At 40.9% G+C, this 27,834-nt stretch overlaps 1 protein-coding gene across 3 annotated transcripts; it reads left to right on the top strand.

Annotated features, from left to right (window-relative positions):
• The first annotated feature begins 1 nt into the window (after position 1).
• Positions 2–27,816, top strand: PPM1F (protein phosphatase, Mg2+/Mn2+ dependent 1F). Of its 3 annotated transcripts, none has more exons than XM_084538744.1 (7): positions 2–60; positions 11,111–11,244; positions 14,845–15,044; positions 15,681–15,869; positions 16,730–16,873; positions 17,827–17,920; positions 19,157–27,816. In XM_084538744.1, the coding sequence occupies exons 1-7, from the start codon at positions 26–28 to the stop codon at positions 19,528–19,530; spliced, it is 1,170 nt and encodes a 389-aa protein (XP_084394870.1). In that variant the 5' UTR covers positions 2–25; the 3' UTR covers positions 19,531–27,816. The 3 variants fall into 3 exon arrangements, with proteins under 3 accessions (XP_084394870.1, XP_084394869.1, XP_084394868.1); XM_084538743.1 differs by lacking the exon at positions 2–60 and adding an exon at positions 2,586–2,780 and having other exon boundaries at positions 11,114–11,244; XM_084538742.1 differs by lacking the exon at positions 2–60 and adding an exon at positions 2,586–2,780.
• Positions 27,817–27,834: the final 18 nt, after the last annotated feature.

Below are 27,834 nucleotides of genomic sequence, written 5' to 3'. Positions count from 1 at the left end.
TGAGAGAGCAAGAATTTTCTTAAAAATGTTGAAGTTGCTGGAGATGTTGCTAACAGTAAGGTGAGCACTGAATGGATCGCGTCTGCGATTCTTACTGAAGAAATAGGAGTTACAGCTTATGAAATAAATCTCTTCTAATTTTGGTTTACATTCCATGGAAAAAGCTCAGGAGAAAGCTTTTACAATTTAGGTAAGTTACTTCATGAAGTACTGTTAGTCAGTTTTAAAGAGAAGAGATTATTTTGTCTCACATAGGTGATGAAACAAAAATGAATTGATCTGTGCTATATTGTTGCATGCTTGTCCACCCCTGAGATGGCAGTAGCACATTCTAGGACTCTTGCTTTTGTCACCGTGGTGTGAGAGAAGTAGCAGTTGGTCTCCCTGGAAAGTTGATGCCAAAAAATGGACAAATGGTGCTCAGGAATATAGCAAATATCAAAATACAGAGTTTGGTCTGATGGTTGTATGGAAAGGAAGGGGGGGAAAAAAAAGTCAGATCTCTGATGGAAACAGGGAAAAGATGCTGTGCGGACAAAAAACATGTCTGAAAGTGATCAGTGGCCATCTTGGGGCTAGTAATACTGAAGGGGTGACTTCATCCCATACCTATGGTTACTCATCTAAATCATTCAACTTTTAAAAACAATTTTTGTTCTTGGAACTGCCAGTAAGGAGTGGTCATAAGGATGCTGCAGCTTTCCCTCTTGGCTGGTTTCCCAGCAGTCTTTGAAAGTAGTTTTTGGTCTTCCCTATGTGAAGCCACTGTAGGGCTGCACAGTATGTACTTTTTGTTTTTCCAAAGATAATTGCATGTGGGATAAATCTTGAGCAAGGCTCATGCTCGTGAATGAATTTTGTGAGGAATGAAGTTGGAAGTTGCTTTGAACTTTAATAGATTTTCTTCTGCCAAATCCACTGGGGCTGATGTTCAAACAGTATAAATTTGGTAAAACCTGCTGTGGCTTTCAGCAGGGACCCAGTTGGGAACATTTTGTTGTGTTCAGGTTGTGTCAAATTCCTCAGTGATTTTTGTCATCCAAATCTAGTCTGGTTCTGGGCATCAGGACATCAACCCATCTGGGAAAAAATTATCTTGATTCACACAGGAAGCAAAGGGAAGAGCAATGTTTAGATGCCCGTCCTGCCAACTGCTTTTGAGGAAGGCTGCTCTTACCTTCAGCAGAGCTTTGCCTGCTTTCCCGGAACTGTTAATAGGATACAGGCCACTGTAGTTTAGCATGGGAATACGAAGGGAAGGGGTGGGATAAGAATCTCCTTGACAGTAATGACTTAGGAATCTCTAAAAACCTCAGCAGTCTCTGTTGCTGAACACAGTTAACTTAGTGCCAGATGCTTCAACTTGGCATGAGTGCTAAACACTTACCAGTTTCAGCAGGAGTTCAAAACACTCAGATCCTTCACAAAACTGACCTTTCAAGCACTGGAGTAAAAGCCCACTCTAAAAAAAAAAAAAAAAAAAAAAAAAGTAGTAATGACTCTCTTTTTCAAAGTTGATAGTTTTTTATAGGATCCCCTCTGCAGTGTCCCCTTATTAAAAATAGGAAAGTTTTAAAAGCAGTAACTGTTCTGCTGCTTTCTTTTCAGAGCTCTCTGGTGATTAAAAACAAACAAAAAAAGAGGTACATTGCTTGCTAGCTTTTTCAGTAGAATGGGGAAGAAAGAACATGAGTCAATGCTCTGAAATAGAGATGTTGGAGAAGGAGAGAACAAGAAACCAAGGTAGTGCAAATGCTTGCAGCAGTATTTCACTGAGTGTGAAGCAGCACTTCTGCTTTATTCCTTCCTCCTGTGAAAGTGTGCTGCCAGTGACCACTGAAGCTGTTTTAATACCAGGTGGGAAGTCCCACCACTCTGAATTTGGAAGCATGATAAGCCGTTCCTCACTGTACCTGCTGGAAACTGCTCCTGTTTGGTTTGTCACCTGTGCATGTCAAGGTGTTCGAGTATGGAGGAGGGGATGGGGAATACGAATAGCATTAGACATGGATGCAGGGCAGAGGGAGTTCGGAAGTGTATTTTTCCCCAAACGAGTATCTGGGTTAATGACTTGATAAAACACTTTAGACGTGTTTAACACAAATGAAAGTTGTGAAAAGCCCCCGTCTGCGTTGTGGTATTAAAAGTCAGTCAGTAGACGAAGTAACCTACAGCTCTGTTTCAGCTCGTGCACTGTAAATACCCCAAAGCCCCAGCAGCTGTAGGCAGAGGTAAGGCGGTGTTCTTGACTGACTTCCTTGGGGTTTTTGGCACTTTATCGCGTTTGTGGGGTTAGGACTGGGGGCTCTCTGTCACTGTGTGCTTGGGACACTCCAGCGTGAGGCGAAGGCAGCCCCCCGGGGCTTCCTGACGCCGTGAGCTGTGCCTCAGGTGCCGTTAGACCCGTAACGGCCGCTCCCGCCTCACAGCCCCGCTGGGTCCTAGCGCCCCCCTCCCCGCGCCCCCGCCCCGCCCCGTCCGGCCACGTGCCCGCGTGGCCCCTCCCCTCCTCCTGCCCCCGCCCCCTCCCCGCTTAAAGGAGCCGTCAGGGCGCCCTTTCCCCCTCCCCCCCCCCCTCCCGCCGCCCCTCAGCGCGGCGCCGCCATGGCGCTGGGAGCGGAGGCGGCCGCGGCTCCCCTCGGCGCCTTCCTGCGGGACTTCCCCGCTCCGCTGGGCCCGGGGGAGCCGCCGCCGTGGGGAGCGGCGGGGAGCGGCGCCCTGAGCCGGGCCGAGGTGCCGGGGGCGCTGGCCGAGCCGGCGAGGAGCCTCCTGGGCGGCAGGTGAGGGCCCTGGGGCTGAGGGGGAGAGCCGGGGGCGGGCTGAGGGGGCTGCGGGGGCCGCTCGTTGGGGGAGCGGCGTGAGGTGAGGTGAGGTGAGGCGAGGCTCGTCCAACATCGCCGGCTGCCCGCGGGTGGCTCTGTGGGCGCTGAGGAGGAGGTGGTGCTGTTGGAGGTGCCGGTGATCTTCAGGTTCTTGAATTGCCTTAAAAAAATCAAATCGCTTTCTGTGTATCGATGCTCCAGGCGTAGCATCAATTCCATGGCGTGCGCTGCTTAGTTATACGCTGTGCCTAGACCTACAGGTGAGAAATGCGTTAAAAAGTGCGCTTTTAGGTTGTGATCCATGTGCTACTGAGTTGTGCCCTCACTAAACTGCTCCCAGACGAAGCGCAGCGGTGGTGTTCCTGAAGGAGCCTGCACACGCACCCTGTGTGCTCCACTTCTGAGCGCCCTGGAGCTGGAGAGGGTCTGGGTGAGTGCTTTAAACAAGGGTGATGCCAGGCTTGAACGGACCCATGGCAGCCCACCTGCCACGTGGAGCAAGGTACTGCTCTCTCAGGTTATCTTGGAGGAAGGCATGAGGCTGTGCAGGTACAGGATAGATTCTTCAAACTGCAGCGATTTGAAAAATGGCATTTATGAGGTACTTACCTCTAGTACTGTATTGTTCTCTAGCACGCACATTAACAAGTTAACGTTGCTTTTGCGATGCTTTCATCTCACCTGTCACTTCTGGTGTTTACCCAGAAAGGGGCCTGCCCTGTCAGAAACTGCATTTTTCACATACCTGCCCTGCAGCCAGTTCTGATTAGACTGCCTGCTTTGTGGGGCTTCTGAGCTCCAAAGCTGGAAAAATACACATAAACAAACAAAGGGGAAGGCAGCAAAAGAAAGCAACCCAGAGTAAAAATGCAAAAATCTATTTTATACTTCTTTTCACAAACTGGGCTTGGAAAACAACAGTACGTCAGGTTAGTGTTCTTACATATTTTCTTGGCTGCCAGTAGGCGAAACAGAATCAGGCATTTGTGCAGCTGTGTGCTTGGCCATAGTACAGCGTGCATGAAGTGTCAAGTGTAGGCATCCCAGCAGCCTTGCAGCTCAGTTCTGGACTCCTGATGCAGACAGAGCTTGCCTTACAATTGCAGGAAGCCTGCAGTGTCACCCTGGCTTGGCTAAGTTCTTGCACGTGGAGGAAGAGCCTGGTAGAGACCAAGGCCAGGACAGGAATGTAGGAATTTGGAAGTGCAGGCCTTCTTCTCGTAATTCATGTAACTAAGGACCACAACTGAAGTCTGTGACTGTGTGAAGAATTGCCAAATGTCATCTCAAATGCAGCTTAAGGCTAAATAAACTTTGCAGTTAATCTGACTCCCCCAAATCTTTGACAAAAGATAGGTAAGGAAATGTAAACAAATAGGAGAAAGAGGATTGCTAAAATTAAAAAAAAAAAAAAAAAAAAAAAAGCTTTGGATGCCTTAGGAAGCATTTAAATGTCTGTGTAAAAGTAGTTAAAAATGCACAGGTGATGCCTGATTAGGAAGCAAGTTCCAAAGAGGTCACTGTAGCATAGATCCAGGGATGTGCTGTTGCAGGCTATCATGGTGATATCCCTAACACACAGGTGGCAGCTCAGTGGAAAATATTCATGCTCAAATATTTCAGCGTTAATATCCCCAGGTCTCTCACCCTGCAGGTGCTGTTAGGTGTACCTTGGTGACTGCTTGCGTTGAAGCTTGTTCTGAGTTTGCTCAGTTTGAGTTCTGTAACACTCCAGCATTGCAGAGCGTGTTTTATGTGATGATTTGTGATGATGAAGGACTTGTCTATAGATCAAAGCATTACTGGGAGCTGAGTTTGGTGCACAGTTCTTATTTCTGCATTGTCAGATACTTCGTTCACACCCACGCAGATCTGTGGAGTGTGCCTTGAGCAGCCTGAGCTAATAACGGTCTGGCAATATCCTTAGCTCCTGAGACAGCATGTGGTGAGGGTTAGCTCACGTTCTAGTTGCTTGGAGGTGCAAACCTTTGTGTCTTTACAAGGAGAAACATTCTTCCTCCGCCATCGATCAGGATTGTGTTTGGGAAGACAACGGGGTAGGGAATAACATCTGTGTCCAACGACAAGATTTTGAATGCTGTTATTCCTCCGAGGCTACACACGTCACTTGTGTGGAAGGAGTTGGATGTGTCCAGCTAACCCCTGGGATGTCTTTACAAATCTAAAATGAGTTATTTTAACTACCTTCTGCAAATGTAGCTAGCACTCTAAGACAGCCACTTTTGCTTCCTCACAGGGCTTGGGTTAAATTGCGAATACACCAAAGTTTTGCAGATGCTTCTACTTTAAATAATTAATTTAAATCTATGGAACTGCCCGCCTTGTACAGAATTAAATACTTGCATAAAACACTGAAGAATTGGGGCAGGTTTAAGTAATCTTGCTTTGCAGAATTTTAATTAACACACTTTTGGATAAGAGCTGTGTTTTACGACAATCTGAAAATAGATCAATGTGAGTGAGAAGTCCGTTAGCTATTTCCAAAACTTTAGAAATTAACCTGAAATTTTACTTTGTCTGAAACAGAACACAAGGTGAAGTCAGAGCTCCAATACAGAAGTTTCTTCTTTGCCTTGACAGGAGCTGAAACCTGTAAGGCCATCCTGTCACATAGCCAAAGAACAATGTGAAATTCCAGCAGGTTTCCTGTTTGAGGAGACTTTACTACAATAACAGTTGTGAGCTCTGGCTTCCTGTTGTGACCCCTCCCAAACGAATGTTTCATCTCTTAGTTACCTCAGCATCCTGTTTTGTGTCTTTGTGTTTTACACTGTAATGCTTGCATCCAGGATGTTGCCCTGGTGTCTTTATTTTCAGCAATTCCTTGCCTTTAGAATAGTTAATTCTGCAATTAAGATGCTTTTTTATGTGATGTTCGCATGGAGTGGGATTGGGAGGGGACTTACGTTGCCTCTGGTTTACCCAATCTCTTCTAAAAACCCTGTTTAGTGCCATTCTCTCTGGAAGCTAACAACCCAGCTACCATGGCCTCTGCTTTTAAAGAATCACCTAAAACTTTCTTCCTTACTCCTAATTTTTACCACTTAGTGTATGTTATTGTAATGCACCAATAATTCTCTTTGCTAGGAACGTGTTTACAGTGTCAGCGGTCTGTTCATTTCAGGAAAGTGAATTTCATCTGCCAGTGCCTTCAAACAAACTTTCTGCTTTTTGTGGAACCAGTTGTGCTTGGTAGTGGAAGGGTACGTGCATCAGCCTTCCTGAAAGAGAATGCCATTCCTGCCAGAGTTCTCAGCAGCTTATGATTAATCATGTTAGAATTGGAAGCCTTGATAAAGTTAATGTACAAGAAGAATGTAGCACTTTTGCAGTTTCCTAGTTAATTTAGTCAATGATTAACAAATTGGCTCTGGTAATTTTGGGTGATGGTCAAAACCAGCGTGATTTCTCTTGCAGCTGGTTTGCCCGCTGCTGCTTCAGAAGCTCCTGTCAAGCTGTATGTCATCCTGCCAGAAAAGATGTGGAGCTCTCGCTGGATGTGTGTATGCTTAATAACATTTTTGGCAGTCCTGACCTGCCTCCAGCAGTATATAGAGGCTGGACAAACGGTTGATTTAGTGCCCAGTAAATGGATTTTTAGAAGACCTTGCCTTCAAAAAGAAAGCATGTGTATGGGGAAGCCTGCAATGCAATAGAGAAAAGAACTTGAGTAAACGCTGAAGGAAAAAAAAAAGATTAAATCTATGATGATGATGAAACTTTTTGGTGACTTGTGGGTCCTTACTTTATTTGGCTCTGCTTGAAAACGTGAAATCGTGTTTCCCTTTAACTTGGATGTTTTGCTCATTGTTCATGCATTTGTATTATATTTGTTTGGTTTTGTTTTAGTTCCATCAGTGTTCATCTACTAAAGACCTGGTGTCATTAATGCAAGAAATGACTTCCCATTCATTTTGGGATTTCAGATGTTCTCTCCTTGACAGGAGACAAGATTTTTATACATATGTATATGTATATATCCTGATACATAATCTGGGGGAGAGAAACAAAAATAGCAGATGGGGGAGAAAACAGTGAATACAAGCAGCTTTTGTTTATTAGGAATCTTGTGACCTGGTATTATTTCAGCATCGTGAGAGACTTGATAGAGAACTGCTAGCATCTGCAAACCTGCATTAAAATGGCTTTGCTGATGTGGCTGCAATGTTCTGCAAACACATACTGACTACACAGTGACGAGCTTTTGCTTTAGTGGCAAAGCTGTAGTGTATCTGCTCTTCTGCTGTTACAGACCCTGTGTAGCAAATAAGAGCAAAAATCTTCCCTGTGCTCTTGCTACGGCTGACTTAAGCTAGAAGCGTTTGCTAGCAGATACAGCATCTCTTGGTTGCACAGCCTGTACTTGCATACTTCTTTTTGTCTGTGTGTATATAGATTATATATAATACATACTCTGAAAGAGAGAGAAAATTGTACAGTGGTGCTGTGGCAGCACTTTAATATCTTGAAAGAATGTCATGCAACTTTTTTTTTTCTTTGAGAGGTGGCAAGTGATCATCCAACGTAGGCAGCACAGTCGGCAATCTCCTGTGCTTGTCCTTGTACACACAGAGACTTCCTGGCTTTGCCGTGGAAGAGCGTGTGTTAGGGAGCGTGAATTATTTTCCTTCCAAGAAAAGTAAATAATGCAGCAGGCTTTGTAAACATCGGGTGTTTGGAAGGTTCTCGTGGGGCTTTGTACCACCCTCCACCAGGTTACACAGAGCTTGCTCCTCTGCTGGAAGTGCCGAAGAGCAGCTGTTTGGGGTCTGCCGCCTGTTGCAGTACTCCCTGCTTCCTCAAAGCTGCCGCAAGCTGTTGGCACAGCACAACAGAAAGCCTGTTGTGTTTTCAAGCCTTTGAAAGAAGCGCAGCCATAGCTGAGGCTCTGGGTGAGGCGGAGGGGCCTGACCCCTTGAAAATGCAGCTGTGTCCTGCAGACTGCTGAACGGGCTCACTTGTATATCACTTGTATTGATGGGACAGAATGGAGCCGGTGGCAACGCTCACCGCAGGTGTTCTGGGGTATTTGAAAACCCAAATAAAGTGATCTTACCAGGGTTTCTGGTTCCTGAAGAAACCTGTGTGCATTGTCTTTTATTTCTGAAGGACAATATGTATGGGTCAGTGACAGTTGCTCTTTTCATGTGTTATAAAATAGAGAACTAAGTTGTGTTGCAGGAGAGGAACTAAGTGAACAAGGAGAAAAGTAAGTTCACTTCTGTAACTCATGCCAAGTTGAGGCTATGCAAAATGTCATAATTGCTTTCTGCTTCCGTGTGTAACTTTATTTTGGCTGCAAGGTATGGATATCAAGAGAAGCTTTGCAAACCTTTACATAGTTCCTTCTAACAGTACAGTATGTGTCCAGTTGTGCAGAATCTTTCAAGGAGGAGGATGGCATATAAATCTGTGTTATTTATTAGCAGGAAGAGGATGGCATATAAATCTGTGTTACTTATTAGCAGAAGCGTGGCTTTACTCTTCAACTTAGTACTTTTATCTGTGCTCAGGTCTTTAAAACAAGGCTTATACTTTACCATGGAGTAGCTGGAGGATATGAACTCTCTGCCCCAGCCACTGGTGTTTTTGACTTAGCTGGTGTTGAAGCTACAGTGCCTCATCTCCACTGTTCCAACATGTATTATTTTTCTTTTAAATTTTTGCTGTGGTCAAAACACACCCTTTTTGTTAACAAAGAAATAGCCTGTGGCAAAGAAACTCTGAGGCTGTTTACTGCTAGCCTGTGTGGGCTGAGGCTAAGTAGTTAGCGTTGCATGTGTCATAGAAGTGGGGCTGACATGTTTCTTCTGGGACTCCTGCAGAAGGTAGCTTCCTCTCCATGTAACACACCCCGCCAGCTTCCTTCTTCCTCCCAACATGGGTGTTTTCCCACTTAGGAAGCAGTTACAGTATTTCTTCTGATTCATGAAAATTAAGTTAGGCTTGGCTCAGCCCATCAGCAGGGAGTTTTGGGCTTCTTGGGCTTAGGGTCATGTTTTTTAAACTTCTATTTTCCCTCATGTCAGTGTGTCAGAACCAGCTGCCCACTGCTCTTGCTGGCTGCCTAACAAAGTCCCAGTAAGCAGGCATTGTCCTTCCTTGTTCGCATTTGTAAAACTTTAAAGGAGGATAGGGAGGAAATGCATAGGAAGCAAAGCTGAATGAAGCATATCAGTACTGAGGAATCTTGGATTTCCTTCTTAGGAACTGGGTGGCAACTGGACACAGTTGAAGGATGTGACCTAATAACTTGTAAACCTGTTCCTAGTTACCAGCTTCCTGTGAGTAGTGGTTTATGTGGGATTTGTGAATTATGGCATTTAGCACGATGCCTCTCGTTTAAGGTTCCTTCTAGGGACCTAGTTCAGCAAACTGGGGCTTTGTAAAGCAGAAGGCTACGAAGTGGCAATCAGTTCTGGTGCCGAACTGGAAACCAAGGCTGGATTTGAATTTCTTCTCCCATGGAGCAGAAGAGGCTTGTAGGTGGCTGAAGCTGTGGTTTTCTATGCACTTAAATGCATAGCTGCTCCTCTTAATACTTCTGGAGCTAGAACCTGCTTTAACTAATGTTTCTGACTTACAGGAGCATCATCAGTGCATCTGATTGCGTTTGTGTGGCTTGTATTCTCATGTTTGTTTCTTTTCCACCTATCCTAGGGAAAACAGGAAGGAGGACTGTTAGCCATCTCCATTTCAGATGTATTTCTCGCCTGACCTTTTAAAAGATTGTCTGTTGGTGTCATGGTGATCGTATTGCATTGTTACTTTTAAGTAGGAAGGGAACTGACTGCTAAATGCATTAGTCTTTAAAGAAAAAAAAGTCAAATAATGCCAATTGCTGGTTTCCTGTGATGATATGACTGCAGCTAGCACTGAAAGGAGCAGAAACACGTTGCCATCTTTTTGAAGTACTGAAATGACTCATTAGAGAAGGCCATCACCACTGCCGAATGCGGAGCATAAAACACGCTTCTGTTCGCAGCCTGCTGACTAACACAATGCTCTTTGTTTGCTGCCACAGGAGGTACTCGTACGTGGCTCTGAGGATATGACAAGGCCTCTCTTTCAGAAGCACAATGGTAAAATGCATTTCAGATTGTTGTCACTGGGATCTAGCAGCTCACAGTCTTCTCCTCCTCTCTTCTGTGCACACAGAACCAGTTATCTTTGTTCAGCCTCTTCAGAGACCATTTGCTTCCACCATTTCTTACTCTCTAGCCTGCCAGTTTTATGCAGGAATTTTTAAATGTTTCCCTGCAAAACAGCTTGTCCTTGACTCGCTGCAGGTGCCTTAATGTGTTATTTGCTTTGGTTGCATAATTTGGGGCTTTGTGGGCATCAAACACTCCATGAACAACAGATAAAATTCTTTTTGTGGATGTCCACGCTTATTCTTCATTGTGCTCATAGAAAATGTCTGGAATGTGTGTCGCATACTGTAATTGTTAGTGCCTGCCATGGGCATATAGTGAATATAAAAGACTCATTTTCTAGTAGTCCCATTTTAAAGTTGGACGGAGCTTATTTTTTCACAGATTCAGAAGCACTGTAACAAGCGTGTTTCGATAAGGCAGATAGCTTGTGTAAAACACTGAGTAAAAAGGAGAGTTTGTAGGTTGTGTAGTGTTACTGTCTTCTAGAAGCTCACCTGAAAGCTTCAGTTGAATATCAGGCCTAGTTCCCGGTGCCAACCCTTTGTGCTTTCTTCCCAGGCAATTTCTTTGGAGAACTTCCAGTCAGGAGAAACTGAGCGTGACAGGTTTGTGGGTTAGTACTGAGCATGACTTCTCTTGTGGAGGGAAGGGAATTGCAGTCCTAAGTAACATTTTGGAGATGCGTGTGTGCCACAGTGCAGAGATCTCTATGCTGACTGTGGTGAGACATTTTGGCTGCAAGTGAGCTGTGTTCTGTAGTGGATAGAAAGAAAACGTTGCATTCAGAGACTGGAATTGGAGGTAGCCATTCCCATCGGAGAGCTGAACATACCATCTGTGGCTGAAGTGGGAGGCAACAGTTTGAAAACATGATTCATGCACTTCTCTGCATTCTTGAGAAAGCACTTGTCTAACCGAAGATCGCACTGAACATTTGTATGAATAAACATCACACATATGGTTTCTTCTACAAGTTTACTAATAAAGTTGGAACTAACGATTGTGTTGAATGCTTTCTAATTCTGAGCTGAGGTCAGCAGTCATAAACAGTGAGGTTGTAGCTCAATTTAAACTAATGGTATTTTGTCTTTCCCTTCCTTTTCTTACCAGCAGAGGTTTTTCACCACTTCTTGCAGCATCATTGATCCATGCTGCAGTTGATGAAGTTCTTCGAACAGACTTGACTGAATTTAAGAAGCAAAGTGTGGAAACGGAGGAAGAAGGAGATGAGGAAAGGTTCACCTGTAAGTATACTTTTTCCCTCTGTGGTTTTCCCGGAGGCTGTCTTTTGGAAGACTTCAGTGTTTTGAAATGTTTCCCAGAATATTTGGTTAGGCTATGTTGCAAACAGTAGTGAATAGAACTGTATTTGCTCCTGTGGAATAAAAGGTAGCTGTGCAAACGTGGTGTCAGGAGCCACAGACTGAATGTGTGGGTTGGCTTTCTGGAAAGGGAAGAGTGTTTATCTTCCCCAAAATAATTAATGACTGAGTATGTCCACAGTGCTTCCTGAACTGAGCTAGTTAAGAACTTTCCTTTTTCTCAATGAACTACTGCAACTTGCAACTGAAGTTGATAACCTCTAGTATTTTCTAAGTGCCCCGTCTCCTTTGGTAGACTGACTTTAGCTAGGTATACATATACATTGATGTTGGCATCATCACAATTGCTATTATGCAGCCATAGTAACACCTTAAATTCATCCATGTACTCCATGTTGCTTTTGTGTGTTCTTGGAAACTAGATTTTGGGCCCTCCAGAAACTGAATATCTTAAAACTAAAGGTCTTTTTCTTGGCAAGTTTATCAAGTCTCTGTGTTTTATCAATTATTCCCTCTTTTCTCCCTGCCCTCTCCCATGAGGATGGGATTATGAAGAATTTGAATCACGTATCTTTTACGTGGCACTTGCATTTTCTCCTATCTGACTGAATCAGGGAGAGAACAGACCGTGGTGATAGAGTACTGGGTTTGAGCCCTCTAACAGATGGTCATATTGCACTTACATGCTGAAGTACTTAACGTTAGGCTTCACTAAACCTTCAATCCTAATGACAAGAATATAAATGGAGCAGGATGCAGTTGAAGATTAAAAAATGGAGAAGAGAGATGTCTTTGACAACAAGTCTATCCTGTAAGGGGAAATCCTCATCCTTCCATTGCTCTGGGATGACTTCAAAGGCAGTTCAGTGTGCCATGGCAGATGCATCTCCAAGCAGAGCTGTGGCAGTGGCCAGGACACAACACTTTTGAGAAGCCTACTTCATTAGGCATTTACAAACCTGAAACGAGGTGGGAAAACACAATTAAATCTTGCTGCACCCTGAATATTTCTTCCCTTGCCTAATGTTGTAGCCTTTCTGTGTCTGGAGAGATTTAGAGAGTTTCTAGCACTGTGCATGAGAAGAGCTGGCTTCGTATCAACTTCGCTGGGGTCTAAACAACATACACTGTCCCTCTTCCTCCTGAGATTCCCAGGGGGAGTGGGGTTGGGCTGGGGGCAGGGGATCACACCCTCTGCTGCCCCCCAGTGGGGCTGGACCCTCAGCATGCCTGACTGCCACCTGCTTGTATGTTCTGCAAGCCTTCAGAGATTCTCCTGGGTGCCTTTTGTAATCACTTTGTGGTTGGTCTCACTGGTATCTGCGCTCTGTTCTATGTGTTGGTCTGTGAGCAATTGCCCCAACTTCAGTCCTAAGCTAACCTGGAGAGGATGCTGCCTGAGATGAGGAGTGGACAAAAGAGCTTTGTGCAACTAGATTGTTGCAATTGTTAGAAAATAAAAAGGTATGGGCAGCAGTGCTAGAGCATGACTTCGGGCAGGGGAAACTGAAGGACATTGAAGTATTGGTCTTCCATAAACAGGGGTTCTGTATTGTGGTTGCAGGAACAACCGTAAGGCACAGTAAGATCTTCCCTTGTCAAAAGTGATACAAAACTATCTTCTTTTCTGTTTTCCTTCATTGGGGGGGGTTGCATCTTATTGTATTGTGACTATGTGCTTCGGTAGTGTGTCTTTATTTGGTACTACACAACCTATATAGGAAAATACAAAATGACATATTGTAACCCACGTGTGATAATTCTGTAGTTTTTCAGCACAAATATTTCACAGAGCAGCTGGCCACTGGTCATCAGAGCATCTTGCGCTCTGTTGAGCCCCGTTACTGACTCCCCTGTAATTATATTTGATGTGAACTGTAGCAGTTACACGTTATTGCACACGTGAGCTGGTGTGCATTTGTACAGCTAGGAAGAAAGATGTTCCTTGTGCTACAGCACACTATGGGCTCTCTTCCTACATTGCAATAACAACTCTGGCAAAAAGCGTTCTTGGAATGAAAGAGAAATGACTATATACAAGTAAGGTATGTGTGTGTACCTATACAAATACTACTGTTTGATGTGGTGCACTGCAGAAAAAATTCTGGCATTAAGGTACAAAAGTCTATGTCAAATTTCACAAGCTTGGTACTTAAACAGCAATATATATTTGAATCTCCTGGTCAGTATTGGTATATACCTGTACATGTCTTGACTAATAGCTGTAGACAAGGCTGTTTAGGGTGCTGTCCTATTGAAGTATATTTGTCTATGGGATGACTTAATATTTAAAAGTTTTTATATCTTGTCACCTCATATTTGTATATTGAGCAAATCAAAAGTAATTTTGGATAACATTTAGTGACTGCTAATCAAAGATCTGTGCTTAAACCTAAGCTTTCAATTCTCCAGGCTCAGAGATGCATCTGAAGATGGCCATCTAGCATTGCTGAGGAAAAGAAATTCTGAGGAAGCTTTAATGCTAGCAGTGTTAGTAGGAGTAAGGATAAAAGAGAAATAGAAAAGATAGTTTATGCACTGCAGTTCTTCAGGACATGCTTTAGTGGCCAGTATATTATTTTTGCTGTATACATGATCTTTTCAATGTTTTTGGAGTTAGTTGATTTAGCATTGAGGTGGGGTTCATAAATAACAGAACTTCAAATTATTATCTATTCTGAGAGATGCTATATTGCAAAGCCAGATACAATGCCAAAAAACAAATCATTCAGTCTGATGAACAATAAGTTTGGATTAATTGATCTTTGGGACCTATCCAGAAAAGGATTTGAGTGTCTGGCTGGAGCTTTTCACACTATGCTCAGTAGGTCTTTATGGTTCTGCTCTGACATGACAAAGCAGGAAAGTTGCAGAGGTGTTCTTCTGTCTGTTTTTCTAGCTTTTACAGTCCTGTGTGTTTAAAAAGATAAAGATGACAGCTTAAAATTTGATTCTGTTCTGTTCAACTATGAGTTGAGCTATTGACCTCAATAAAATATATTCTCATACTTCCTTGATGCTTCAGTGGAAGTGGTTCAATAGGGCATAACCTGACCCAAAGTCTGGCTAATATTTTTTCAACTCTTGTGTCGAAGAGAACAGCAATCTGTTATTGAGTTGGAATTTCTGCCACTTGATCTTTTTTTTTTTTTTGGTAGGGATGTACTCCTACCACTATACCTTGTGCATTTTACTTACATAATAATCACATTTATGTCTAGCTCACCAGACTGATGTTTGGATCCATGTTATGATTGTTGTTTGATGTAGTTACCTATTTGATGAGCCTCTTTTTGAAAGACAACCAGTAAGTACAAGAAGTTTTTCTTGTCCTTAGTGGTACTCTGTTCTCCATTATTGCCACTTTTTTTCCACATGATTCTCAGGAGCCTATTTTAATTCTTGCAGAGCTTGTAGAGGCAGAGTGCTGGATAAGGGTATGCAGCTGTAAGGAGAGAAACTTGAAGGAAAGATGGGGTAAATGATGAGTCACGTCTTATTGTTTTGTCTTTGTGCTGTCAGTGCTGGATGGAGAGTCACTGCAACGCTGCTTCTTTAACAAGCTTCGGGATGTCTGCTTTGAATGGCAGAAGCAGTTGCCACCACTGAGACCACTGAAGCGGTTCCTGCTTGTTTCCATCCATGCCATCCGTAACATTCGACGGAAAATGGAGGACCGACATGTTTTGCTCCCAGAGTTCAATCAGCTCTTTGGTTTATCAGTAAGTCTGGACAAAACTGGGGAGGTCAATTTGTTAGCTTTTCAATGTTCCTCTAAACAGAGTGATCTAGTGATGGATGATCTGGGAAATGGTAAGAATTTGTAGCCACAACGTACATATCATGTCTCCTGGAGCAAGTGCTTACTGAATCCTTTTGCTAGGGGCTAACTAATGCCCTGAAAAAGAAAGATCTTGGGACATTGGGCTTCATGTTATAAGTGATGTAGGGAGATGGGAAGTTACCTATTGCTATGTTGCTAGAGTTGTAATGTTCTTGTGGCTCAGATAACTGATAGGTTTTAACTAAAAAAAAAACAAAAAAACAAAAAACAGACAGACTGGGAACAGAACAACAGCAGTGGAACTACATAACTAACTGCCTGATGTTTCAAGTCCAAAATATTCAAGGATATTAAATGACAAAATGACAAGCAATAAGGAAAATAATGCCCCTGTAAATTACCCATTTTATCCATTTAGCACATGGGTAAACTGATTTAAATTGCCTTTACCTATACAACATCATATGGAAGAAAGCCCAGAATAGAGAACCTTTGCTCCCTTGCTGGTACTGCTTTAGGAACTATTTTATTTTTAACGCTTGTATTTCTTCTTCTCCCTCCCTCCCCACAAAAGGATGACATCGATCGCGCTTACTTTGCGGTATTTGATGGCCATGGTGGAGTGGATGCTGCTAATTATTCAGCAACCCATTTACATGTAAATGTTGGGCTACACGAAGAGATTGTTAAGAATCCCGCAAAGGCCTTGAAATGTTCTTTCCAGAAGACAGATGAAATGTTTCTTTCCAAAGCCAAAAGAGAGGTGAGTGGGTAGAGATTAATTCCATTGTATTTAAATAACAGCAAGAACTGTTGGACAACATGGTATTATCCAGAAAATTCTGGCAGTATAGCTTCTTTGAAGTGCTGACTTCTTTATGAAATTATGCTACGTGAAAAGGTTTTATTTTGATCAAATTATTTCTTTCTTTGAGGAAAAACAAAATGGCAGTGCTTGCAAGTTTGAGATGAGTGATTGAAAAGAAGTGTTATGTGGTTTAAGTGATCCTGACATACCAATTATTTGAAAGAACACTGCTGCCTCTTTGCCGGAATTAGTCTCTAGGTGTTCTGTTGTCCTACTCCTTACCTGGAGAAAAGGTTTCTGGTTTTCTGATACTGTGGTCACCATCTTCCTCTTTCTTCATATCTTTAATGTCACAAGTGGTAGCAAGATGAAAATGTATTCCATAGTTACAAAAATTATCTATAACAGGCTTCAGTTCTTCAGTATTATCCATCTGCTTTGAATCAAGTTGGTATGATGAATGTTCTTTCTTCAAATCTGTACAATGGAAGGATGGTTTATAGTAACAGTAATTGTAACAGTATTGTAACAGTGCTTGTAATGTGAACTCTTGTTATCTTTTGTTTAGCAGTAACTGATCAGTCTGGGAACTAAGAGCAGAGAGGGAAGAACATAACAGTTGGTATCAGCTATCTGTATGCTAGAATAAATAGTTTATTTCAGATCTGTCTGATATCTTGTACCCTTTTCACGTACCTGAGTTATGATCACAGGTCTACTGCACTGCATTTCAGTTTAATTAACTTAAGTTTGTAATTTTGCCAACAAGCAGAGCTTGTTGAATATTCACCTCACACACCTGCTTTATTCTGCAGAGGCTGCGGAGTGGTACAACAGGTGTATCTGCATTGATTGTAGGGAACAAGCTACACATAGCATGGCTAGGGGACTCGCAAGTAATGCTTGTCCAGCAAGGAAATGCCGTGACGTTAATGGAACCTCACAAACCAGAGAGAGAAGTAAGTCTTTCTGTGTGTGTGTTGTCAGAATATCTCTTGAAACCTTTTGGAATGGAGCCTGCTCAAATGTTTTGTGCTTTACATACTTCTGTGTAGTGCAGTAGGATTTACAGAATGACTTTTTTTTTCCATCTACTCGTGTGCTTTGAAAAGCTGCTTCCAACAAAGTGCTAATGGTACTGGCAGGCTTGACTTCAGTTCCTACTCGGACTGTCTTTTCAAAATTTATAGTAATTAGAAAACTTTCACAGGATTTTTTTGTGAATGTGTAACTGCCTGTTATAAATAGACTTTGAGATTAATAGCTATTTAAAATGTTAACATAAGTAGCACAGAAGACTTCGATAATATTCTATACTGCCATCCAAAAGCCAATGATAATCTGCTAGCCTAACCAGCTTAAAGTATATTGCAGTTCCTATATATTTTAAATATCCAGGAATTTTATTACACAAAATTTGGTGGGGATCCTGTGAGTTTAGATAGCATTGTGTGACTATCTGCCTTCGTAGCATGAATATTTGTAGTAACTGAAGTAGAAAAAGTAGTATCAATGCAAACACAACATTTAATTGTGACATAGCCTACCTGTCTTGTCTTTTATTCCAAACGTGTATATTTACCCAGCTTTATGGGATAGAAGGAAGTGACTGGAAGGGTACTCTTTCATATGGAAAAGAACATGATGAGACAGAAACTTAATATTTATGATTTTTTTCTGTACAAGCTGTGACACATTTGGGAAGTAGGTGGATTGTTTCCAGTAATCGTATTAAGTGCATGTTTCTGAACTAGATTCTGATATGTGTTTATTTGCTATATTCGTGCTATAAATACAGAAGCTAAGGCAGTGCTTGGTTTTGGGTTCTGTCTTTTTTACTTGAATGACTAACAATAAGGTCAGTAAACCACAAGTAGACTCATTATAACGTTTGTATTCTACTGTTTTTCAGGATGAGAGAGCACGTATTGAGGCTCTGGGTGGCTGTGTAACCTATATGGACTGCTGGCGGGTTAATGGTACCTTAGCTGTCTCCAGAGCAATTGGTAAGATTAAACCATCAGAATTAGTACAGTTCAGATTAAATTTGATCAAAATGCATCATCTGAGACTGTATGACTATAAATAACACTTTGCTTAGTATCAATTGAATAGTAAACCACTGTTACCATCTATCTTGCATGTGAGCCTTGACAGTTCAAATTTTATAAGGCTTTTGCTCCTTGGAATGTCGCTGACATTGTATTGTTCTCCAGTAGCTTAACAAACTTGGAGAATTTCATGTGTAAAAGTGGAGAAAGTATTAAAAAAATACGTTCATCTAGCTTTCTTTATATTTGTGTCTAAATGTCTGTTGTGTTTTTTGGTCCACTTTATCTTCTGACTGCAGCTCTTAAATCAGATTACCACATCCTCCTTCAAATAGCATATATCCATCAAGGTAGGGCACTTCAGTTGTAGTATTCCAGAATCTTAGTAAACAAGGCTGCTTTGCTACTCAAAGGATAAGGCAAAAAGGGAACAGACCTTAGACAAGTGCAGTAGATAACTGTAATATATGACTGGAAGCAAACTATTATAAATTTGTATAATACTATTTGGATCAATAGCGATCCATATTTGATTACAGTGTCTACAAAACTGATGAACTAAGCACAACAAGCAGATTCTTGTGGTGTTTTGCTGTATTTCTGGCTAGCTAAGAAATACCTTATTTTCATAGCATTCTGAAGGCTGTGCAAGAGGCGCGCTTGTAAAATGAAGACCTGAATATCTCCTTCCACAAATATATTTCAAAGACAGTAAACTTTGAAATAATTTCCTTCATTTCCCTGCAAAATTAGGAAGATTTTGAATTAGAGTAACTCTAGAAATTACTGGATTTAGTTAGGCCCCAAGAGTTTTCAAAGGAAACGAAACCCTTCCAAGCTTATTATTCAACTTTTATGTGTGTGTGTGTGTGTGTGTATATATACACACAGTATACAAATTTTATATTTATTTATATATATTTAGTGTGTGTGTACATATATATATACTATATATATGTGTATATATATGTGTGTGTGTATATATATATATATACACGTATATATATAGTATATATATATACACACACACACACGCACACATATATACACACAACTTTTCACTACTCTGGTCCTGCATCAGGTATCTCTGGAATATGATCTATCTGTCCTTTAGGATGGTGAAAGCAGGTGTGGATGAAGAACTACTTACATTTGAAGTAATAAAGTCTTTGCTTTGATCATTTGTCTTAGGTGATGTGTGTCAGAAACCCTACATCTCTGGTGATGCAGATGGAGATTCATTTGAGCTGACTGGTTCTGAAGATTACTTGCTCCTAGCCTGTGATGGATTCTTTGATGCTATCAAGCCATATGAGGTTGTAGACTTGGTCCTAGATCATTTAATGCAAAACAAAGGAGTGGGTCTCAAAGCAGCAGAAAGACTGGTGGCTGCTGCAAAGGAAAACGGATCCAGTGACAACATCACTGTTTTAGTGGTGTTCTTGAGGGATCCACAGGACATCTTGGCAGACTGTCTCAGAGACACTAAGAGCCTTGGGGCTGGTGATGATGCTCAGGGCTCACCTTTTAATTTCCTCAGCTGTGAGGCAGCAGCCACACAGTGACAAAATCCACAACGTTCAAAAAAAAGTTCAGTTAAGGAACTGCTTTCCACTGAAGAAGCCTCTAATACAATAGGCAAAACGTGTCAGGAAGAAATGACAAATGGACAAACATTTAACAAAAAGCCAAGACTCCTTTTCCTGAGTTCCCATTTGTCTTTTCCTTCTATTCCCCTCCCTTCAAAAACCACTGAGCAGACATGGAGATTTGTACAGCTATTTTGTCTCTGGGAGCAGAATTGTAAAATGTGTCCCAGGGCGGCTGGTCATTTCCCTCTGCCCTGGAGGTGGTAAGAAACATATATATAAGCTAGTGGGTGAGAATACCCATTTGTGAATTTTGAGTGAAAGTTTAAATTAGTGCTTAAGAAGAATGCTATATGTTATATTTAATTGTGATGTTACTATGGAATTTGGGAGGAGAGAAGCTGTCACTATCAAAGAAAAGCTTGTTACTGTGTGTGTGGTCTGTAGGAATGGGCTTGGTGCGTGAGAGAACTGGGTGACCAGAAGTAGCACACCATTGTGCTGTGTAAGTTACTTCTGTTCTGTACCAAAGATGATATTAAGAGAATGATGTGGCCTCTTCAGAGACATTTAATTTTGTGTGTATGGAGAGGGGAAAATAAAACTGAATGCTCCAGAGAAAGAGCAAGAAAGCTAACCAGAAATATCCCAAGCAAGAATGATAGAAAATCAGCTGCTTTCGGGGATGCTCTGGTTTGTAAACTGGAAATCCAACATTTAACTGCACTGGATTATTTCTCTCTAACAAACACACCTTATTAGCTATCTGGCAACCTGAAAAGAAAGGACTGTTCTATATGAGAGAGATCCTTACAGTATGTATGCTCTAGCAGTTAAATATGCTCTGTTTCTGCCACTCCTTTTTTTTTTTTGTGTGTGTGTACTATAACAAATGAGAATTTTATTTTAATTTTAAGTGTTTATTTGTTTACTGAACTTTATGGTTGGAGGAATTTTTTGCAGTGTTACTTTATTTTGTTGTGGTTTTTATTTAAAGTAGAAGTTTAAAGTGACTGTATCTTTATTACCTGGTTTTAAAAACTGACTACCCTCAAGTGCCTTAAATATTTCACCCAAGGATTGCTGGCTTCTTGTCATACTCTGGTGAGCCAGCTTGTAGTGTTTTTAAAATGTGACTTTTCTATTTCATTAATATTAATGCGTAATGCACTTAACTCTTTCACTTTTGTGAATGATTTTAGTGGGAACTAGGTTTCAAAAAAAAAATCTCATTCATTGTTGCCAAGTTTCGTGGCTTATAATAAAAGCCTCACAATGCTTACTGTGATTTGCCCCTGCCACATGCAAGAAGCCCTAGCTAGTTGATCATAAAGTAACAGTCTGATTTATCACAACTTTATTTAAAAAGAAATACACTTCCAACCTTCACAAGAAAATTTAATAACACAAACTAGGAACATTTTAGTAATAGTTTTTGATTAATATATGGTTGATTTGACCATATTTTGTAAATTTTCAGGATCTAAACTTTCTAAGGAGATGTGAATCTAAGGTAAGGATGAAAGAGTCTTAATGAATGCGTATTTTGTTTTGCAACTGTTATATCCATTACATGCTAGAGCCCCTGGCTGTGTTTTATCCTGCTTTGCTAGCCTGGCTAGCAGAACTCAACAAGATCTGAAGGCTCAATGGCAAATGTGTTAGTAATTTCTGCATCTAAACAAGAAATGTTTTACATCTGGCAGCAAGATTGTATGCCTAATTTAGAAGCACATGGCATTGCAATATGTCAGCCCTGTTGATCAAAATGTGTTGAAATGTAGTGTTGCTTAGGGAGGTAGAAGAGTTGAGATGTCTAAACAAAGGCAAGAACAGCAGTGTGCTTATGTCCATGCTGTTTCTGAACCGTCAGCTGGTGTGGGCAGTGCAGTTACCCGGGTGACTTGAGCCTTTTGCCAGATTATTGTGGGTGATCTTACAGTTTAACACAGCCTTTCTTCCATGAGCTACCATCTCATTGCATAGCAACCCAGACAATGACTTTGCTGTTTTGCTGAACAACAGTTGCTCTTCCACTGAGAAGGCTGTAACCCGTTCTGCATCCTAGATTTTGCTGTCCTAAAATACGTGGTGAAGGCTTTCTATGAGGGTAGCCTGGTAGGGTAGGTATTAATTTTTGTAGTGAACCTACTTCAGATAAGGAAGCCTTCAGTCCTGCGTAATCGTGATTAATCTCCCATTGCTATGATTTCTAACCCAGATACTCAGAATCATGCTAAATTCTGATGACCACTAGTGCCTCTTGGTGTCTTGGAAATAGAGTTCTCAATTGTTAGTATAGTAAGATTCATAGAGAATTGTTTGATTTCACAGCTATCCGAGGTTTATCAGGAGAGGGGGAAGCTATTGTATTCATGAAGGGAGGAATGAAATGTCAGTAAGTTCATAGTATAGCTTAGTTTCTGAAATTTGCCAAGTTTCCTGAAGGAACTGAACAAGCCTAATTCTTTGTAATAGGTCTTTTATTTTAATCTCTTTGGGCAGATTTGCAATACAGAAGAAACAGTCTTTCAGTGTGGACTTACAGCCATGTGAGAATGTCTTATCAAATTTGGAATTATTTTTTTTAAATGGGAGAAAAGTAAAATACACCTTTACAAAGCTGTCTGTGGTAATCATAAACTTAATTCTTAAGCTCAGAATGCAGAATTTCTCCTCTAAAGCATAAAAGTTGTTTTCCTTCTGAATAACCAATTACATCATTTCTTTGATCCTTGTGAGCAGGAATAACCTTTTGAAATTAATACAGATTTCAGAAGGGATAGAAAATATTTCTCCAATTTTCAGCAACTTCTTACTAGCTTTAAAAAGACTGGTCAGATCTGTAGGAGATGTAAACAGGTTGAAAATAGCAGTCTGTATCTTATCAGTGGAATAAGTAAGTCTCACCATGTCATCTGCAGTAAAATTTGATTTAATATACTATTTGGGGAGGGAGAATTGCTTTTGGAGATGCCTTATCTGTTCTTGACAGTCTGATTAAAAACTATGGAAATTTTTTTATAACTCAAAAATACTTCAAAGTTTTGACTTGTAAATCAGTAAGGGAAGTATGAGAAAGGACACAACTATAGATTTTGGAAGAGAGCTTTCAAAATGTTATTGAAAATCACAATGGATGGTCTTACCATCCTTGGGTTGGCATGCAAACTCCAGTATTTGTTTCACTTGTGACGTTACTATCACTTTTAGTAGCTAGCAGCTATAATGCATAATACTGTTAAAAGAAGCCTCACCAGTATGGGTGGGGAGGAGACGGGTAAGAGCTCTAGAAGAAGATGATGAAGTTGAACTAAATATTCCAAAATATATGGAACGGTGCTATGTTTAGTATTTTAGTTTATTAATTTGAAGTACTAATCTGCTATGTTAGCTTTTCTTATCATTCCTCTTAAAATTTTCTGGATTTCAGGTGTTGGGTGTTTTTTTTTCTTCTGTTGTTTTCCTTCTCTCCCTTGGGTTTCAACAGTACGTAGTTGTGGTGAGAGAATGTCATCTCTCCAGGCCTTCCTAGCATCATCTACAGTATATTATGACTTGTCCAACAGTGTTCAATTGGCTAATTTGCCTGTCTCCTTGTTGTCTTTCTACTGGGTATGAGCCTTCATCAAAACCAACGTTTGAGTCTAGTCAAAATCTATGAAGCTGTAGAAGTTAGCTGAAGGATTCAAGACAAATGTTCAATGAAAAATTATTTTCATATTTTACTAGACTTCAATTGGATGTCTGCTGCTGCATATTAGCACCCAGCACCAGAAAAAATGCCTTTCAAAGGAGCCTGCATCTTTGAAACACAGCATTCTTAAATTCTCACATTGTGCTTGATTGAAAACCAGCTTTAGTCATGCTGCTTAGTGGGTATACAATGTAGTCCTTGTAGTTCTGGGTAATTCATACTTCTACCTTTCTTTCCTTCCCTGCTCCACCCTCTCCTGCAAAGAAATATGCCTAAGACAGTAACATCTTCTGGGTGTGACATAGATGAGATGACAATTTTACAAATCACTTTTGTTTTTTGTTGTGTGTTTTTTTTTTTCCTTTTTCCTAATACAGAGGATAGAAAGGCAGGAAAAATTTTAGAACAGAGGGAGATTAAGCAAAATCCACCCTCTAAGTGATGGAGGAGTGAAAGAGAGAGACAGGAGTGCATTTAAGTATTATTAATGCCTATTTTAAAAAGGAAGTGGGCTGGAAAATAGAGCTACAAATGTCAGTTCTTTAGAGTGAAATACCAGTGCTTGGAAGAATTAGGAACACACCCATTAAAAAGGCAACGCTCAGATGCAGTAACTCTGTCTTCAAACAGCCAGGGAAGAAATCACAATAAAAGCATCCTAGGTGACTTACTCTGACCCCTCGGCACTGTCTTGGATGTTAATGCTACTAAATGGATTTTTTTTAAAACGTCTTTACGTGTAAAGGAGTGCTAAGAGGGAGCATTCGGTATACGCAGTCACTGGTCACTATGCAACTGCTGCCATGAGTAAATGCCATGAAGTGTGTTAATGAGTTGGTGTTGCTGGTAAGCTCTCACGAGATGAGTAATTGGACACAGAGTAGTTACATCAGAGCTGGCAGTTGAATAGTGTTAATCACAGTGATGACTTTAATAGCATTTAATAGACACTTATCTGAATTCAAAGTCAGATGAGATATCGCTCTTTTTAAAAGCGTTTCCAGTGCTATTAGCTTTCTGTCACGAAAAACCACTAAAATTTCCATTTTTTTGTTGGATGTTGGGAAAAGTGCTTCTCTTGCTTTCTGAATTCGGGAGATAAGTTGGCTGTCTGCATTGGAGAGCCCATTCTCAGTTGATAGCTTAAAGCAGCTGTTTGGGGTTGAAATTTCCCTTTTAGCAGTCCTTTAAAAACAAGCAAAAATGTGGTTCCAGAATAAGTGGCTGCAGAACATATGTGTTTCTAAACGGTGTTGCACAAAAAGCCATAGCTTTAAGGAGCCAGAAAATACCCTCAATATGTAAAGGAGAGAATCAGTTAATTGAGGTGTTTAACGCCTAAATTAAGATTGCAGCTCCACTCTTTGTGTGATTACTTGGGTTCTTGTGGACGCAGACAATGCATAGCACCAGGCGAGGTATATTTCTGTTCTTAGAGTACTGAAGTAGCAAGCAAACGCTTTAGGGAGAAGGTGGGGGGAATGTTAGCCACAACAGAGCAGATTGCAGATGATTCATATGTAATTTATCTCTAGTTAAGCCTGAATTAAATTTCCCTACTTAGGTCTGTTACTGTCCCTCTTACAATTGGGCCTGTGCTGTCAGACAAAATCCTACTGGGAGGTAATGTTCTTTCTGTTCCCCTTTTTTAAGGAGCAAATGGCTCCTGATGGCTGGAACGCCTTTCAGGAAAGGTTGCAGTTGAAGAAAAAAGTTTTAAAATGAGTGCAAGACTTCCTAATCTACCCAAAGCTGCATGTACTCTCTAAAGACATGGATAGCATGGCCATAGTTGTGCTGGAAAGGGATTGATTTTCTGCCAAGCCCATCATAACCTTTACAACTGACAGCACCAAAGCCACGAGGCTCATCCTCCCTGCTTTCCTGAACCCCGCTACTAAAACAGCCAGCCCTGCTGAGCATTTGTTTTGTAGTGGTGACAGCTTGAAGAGCTAAGCCTGTCACTTTCTGCATACATTTTGTTTGGTTTTAATACGTTTAATGGATTTTACTTTGCATAAAGCTATTTTGATTGATTTCAGTCATGTCAGCTGAAAAGTAATCAAATGGAGGGAGCGAATCTGCACACGTATCTGTCATAGACACTTCTTAAAATACCCTAAAATAAGCTGATAGGCTCTTGTCATAACCTTATCTCTCCAAATAGAACAGGAAGCCAAAACCTTTCAAGAGAGAATCATTTAAACCTTAATTTTGGAGTGACCCGCCAGAGCCCAAGCAGGCATGAGCCCTCCCCGCAAGCTGTTCAGTGCTGCCAGTTAATGTGTTTTCCAAGCTGTGCTTGCTGCTGCTGGTGCACACAAAAATAAACAAAAGACAGCTGTGTTGGCAGCACAGAAATTTAGCAAGATGCAGCTTTTGTCAAATAGGAGAGGACAAAATCAATAGGGAAAGAAATGTTTTCAAACTTCTTGGAATGCAAACAATTGAATAAAAAAAATGCAACATAGAAGAGTTGGCAGCATGCTGTCAGCTTAAAACCACTGTTTTAAGCAAATAAATTTGGCTGCTTTGTAATGTTTGCTCTGTTTTGTTAACAAACTCCTCTCAGTCAGGGTTTCATGTCTTGTTGATATGTGCTTTTTAGTCTGAAGAGAGAAGATACATTCAGCTCCTTAGAAAGTTACATTTATGTGGGTTTTGTGACTACTCTAGTTGAGAGAAAATTCTGTAATCATACTCTAAACTATTAACCTGATTACTAATTCCTGGGAGATACTCATATATCAAGTACTGAACTTACAAATGACGAAGTGGTTCTGGATACCCATGCACAAGAACATCAGTCTTCCCTAATCTAGTTGATCACTTCTTGGTTTGTTATCATTTGTGTGGCAGTACCTTCGGCACATGAAGGGTTTGTCACCTCGGCAGATGGACCTGGAAGGTTGGATGATCACTCCCTGAAGGAAGTACTTATCCTTTTATCTAAGGAAAGATTATACCTTTTGGGTATCTAAGGCTAAAGAGATAATAGCTAGGAAACTAGGGAGATCTTAGAGGGACCTTCTCAGGATAATTAGATACTGTGGCTTCTCTTTTTCATGCTGCCCTTTTTAACTTTGTTAAAAGGCATTCTGCTTAATACTGGATGATTAATACTACTGTCCTTTTTTTTTTCTTCAGTGTATTTGAAGGAATGTCATGTTTAATAATAGCCAGATGTTAGTTTTGTTGAGGGTTAAAACTTCACACCTTTTTTTTGCCAGTATAGCATTTCTTACTTACTCTTCTTAAAGTCAGTCCTGCTCTCTCTGCTCCTCATTCTCTTCCCAATTTTCTTTCTGCTACGTTTTATGGCCTTTTAACACTGTCAGCCTCCTTCTGCTACCCCTGACCCCACCCCCAAAAAAAAAAAAAAAAAATAAATACTGCTTAACCAGTAAACCCTGTTGGCTGTTAAGTCAGCTTAGTTGCCTCTGTATAATTTTAATTTCATCTGTGTTCATAGTGAAGTAGTCTGATCTTTGCATGCCTGCAACACCAAGAGCATAGAAAGTACCAGGTCAGCTAGGAAGATAAGAGACTAGAGCAACTGTTCTGTTATTGGCGTAGCCCACTATTGGATGGGTAAGAAGAAAATCCTGTTACTTGCATGCTATTACATAGGAGTACTTGAGCTTTTTTCAGGTAAGAGTAGCTCTCACCATGGATACAGGACTCGAGAAGTATTCTTGTCTCTATTTTCTTGTTCCTGCAGACTGTCCGTGCTTTCAAACATTTGCACTGTTTGGTGGGAGGGGGAAAGCTTTCTAAGTTTCTTCAGTGCTTTGTTTCTCTCTCTTTCCTGCGCTAGTTGACTGAACAGACAGGCTGCAGCATACCGCGTGGCTAACCAGCCTCTCAGCCAGTGTACCTCTTCAGTGTCTGCTCTATATAACAACCTCAGTCCTTTGCTTGTTTAGTGGTAAGTTAGACTTCTGTAACTACTCCTGCTGACATAAAAACGTGTCCTTATCAGTATTAAAGTAGTCTAAGAGCAGAACTGTTGCTTTAGGCACATTTCTTGCCACTGTGTTGGCTAATGAACCTTGAATGAAAGTAAGAATGGCCAGTGACTTTGAAGTAGGAGCTGTTAGCCAAGTGTTGTAGAACTGTAGTCTTTATTTATTTTGTATGTTAATCTGCACTTGTGACTCTGAGCAGAAAAGCTGCAACACAGCAGGTTTTATAAGCTGTGGCTTAACCAGTTTCTAGTATCTTAAACGTCTTATTTAAACTGACTGGTTCTGCTCACAGCTCAGAAACCTGTTGTCATTGATCATTACATGCTATGCATATTGTATGTTCATTTATATGGATTATTCTAATAGTGCTTGAGTGTATTATCCTACATTACCATATTATATATATATGTATGTATGTATTGCATGAGGTTTAATTTTTTTTGTATTGTCACTTTTGTATTCACACGGTGCCTCATGTATCTGTTTGCATATTGCAAGAAATTGTTTCAAAGCAGTGATTGGAAACAAGTGGGGATAAGAATTCTTCACTGTAGGATCTGATGTTTCCGAAGTATTAATAAAGCATAGTGATTTGAAGTGTTGTTTGTTTCTTTT

This window comes from Aythya ferina, assembly GCF_964211825.1.
Source record: "Aythya ferina genome assembly, chromosome: 17".
Classification (NCBI taxonomy): domain Eukaryota; kingdom Metazoa; phylum Chordata; class Aves; order Anseriformes; family Anatidae; genus Aythya; species Aythya ferina.
The sequence above is the reverse complement of the archived record's forward strand: the minus strand, read 5'-3'. Positions and strand labels throughout refer to the sequence as shown.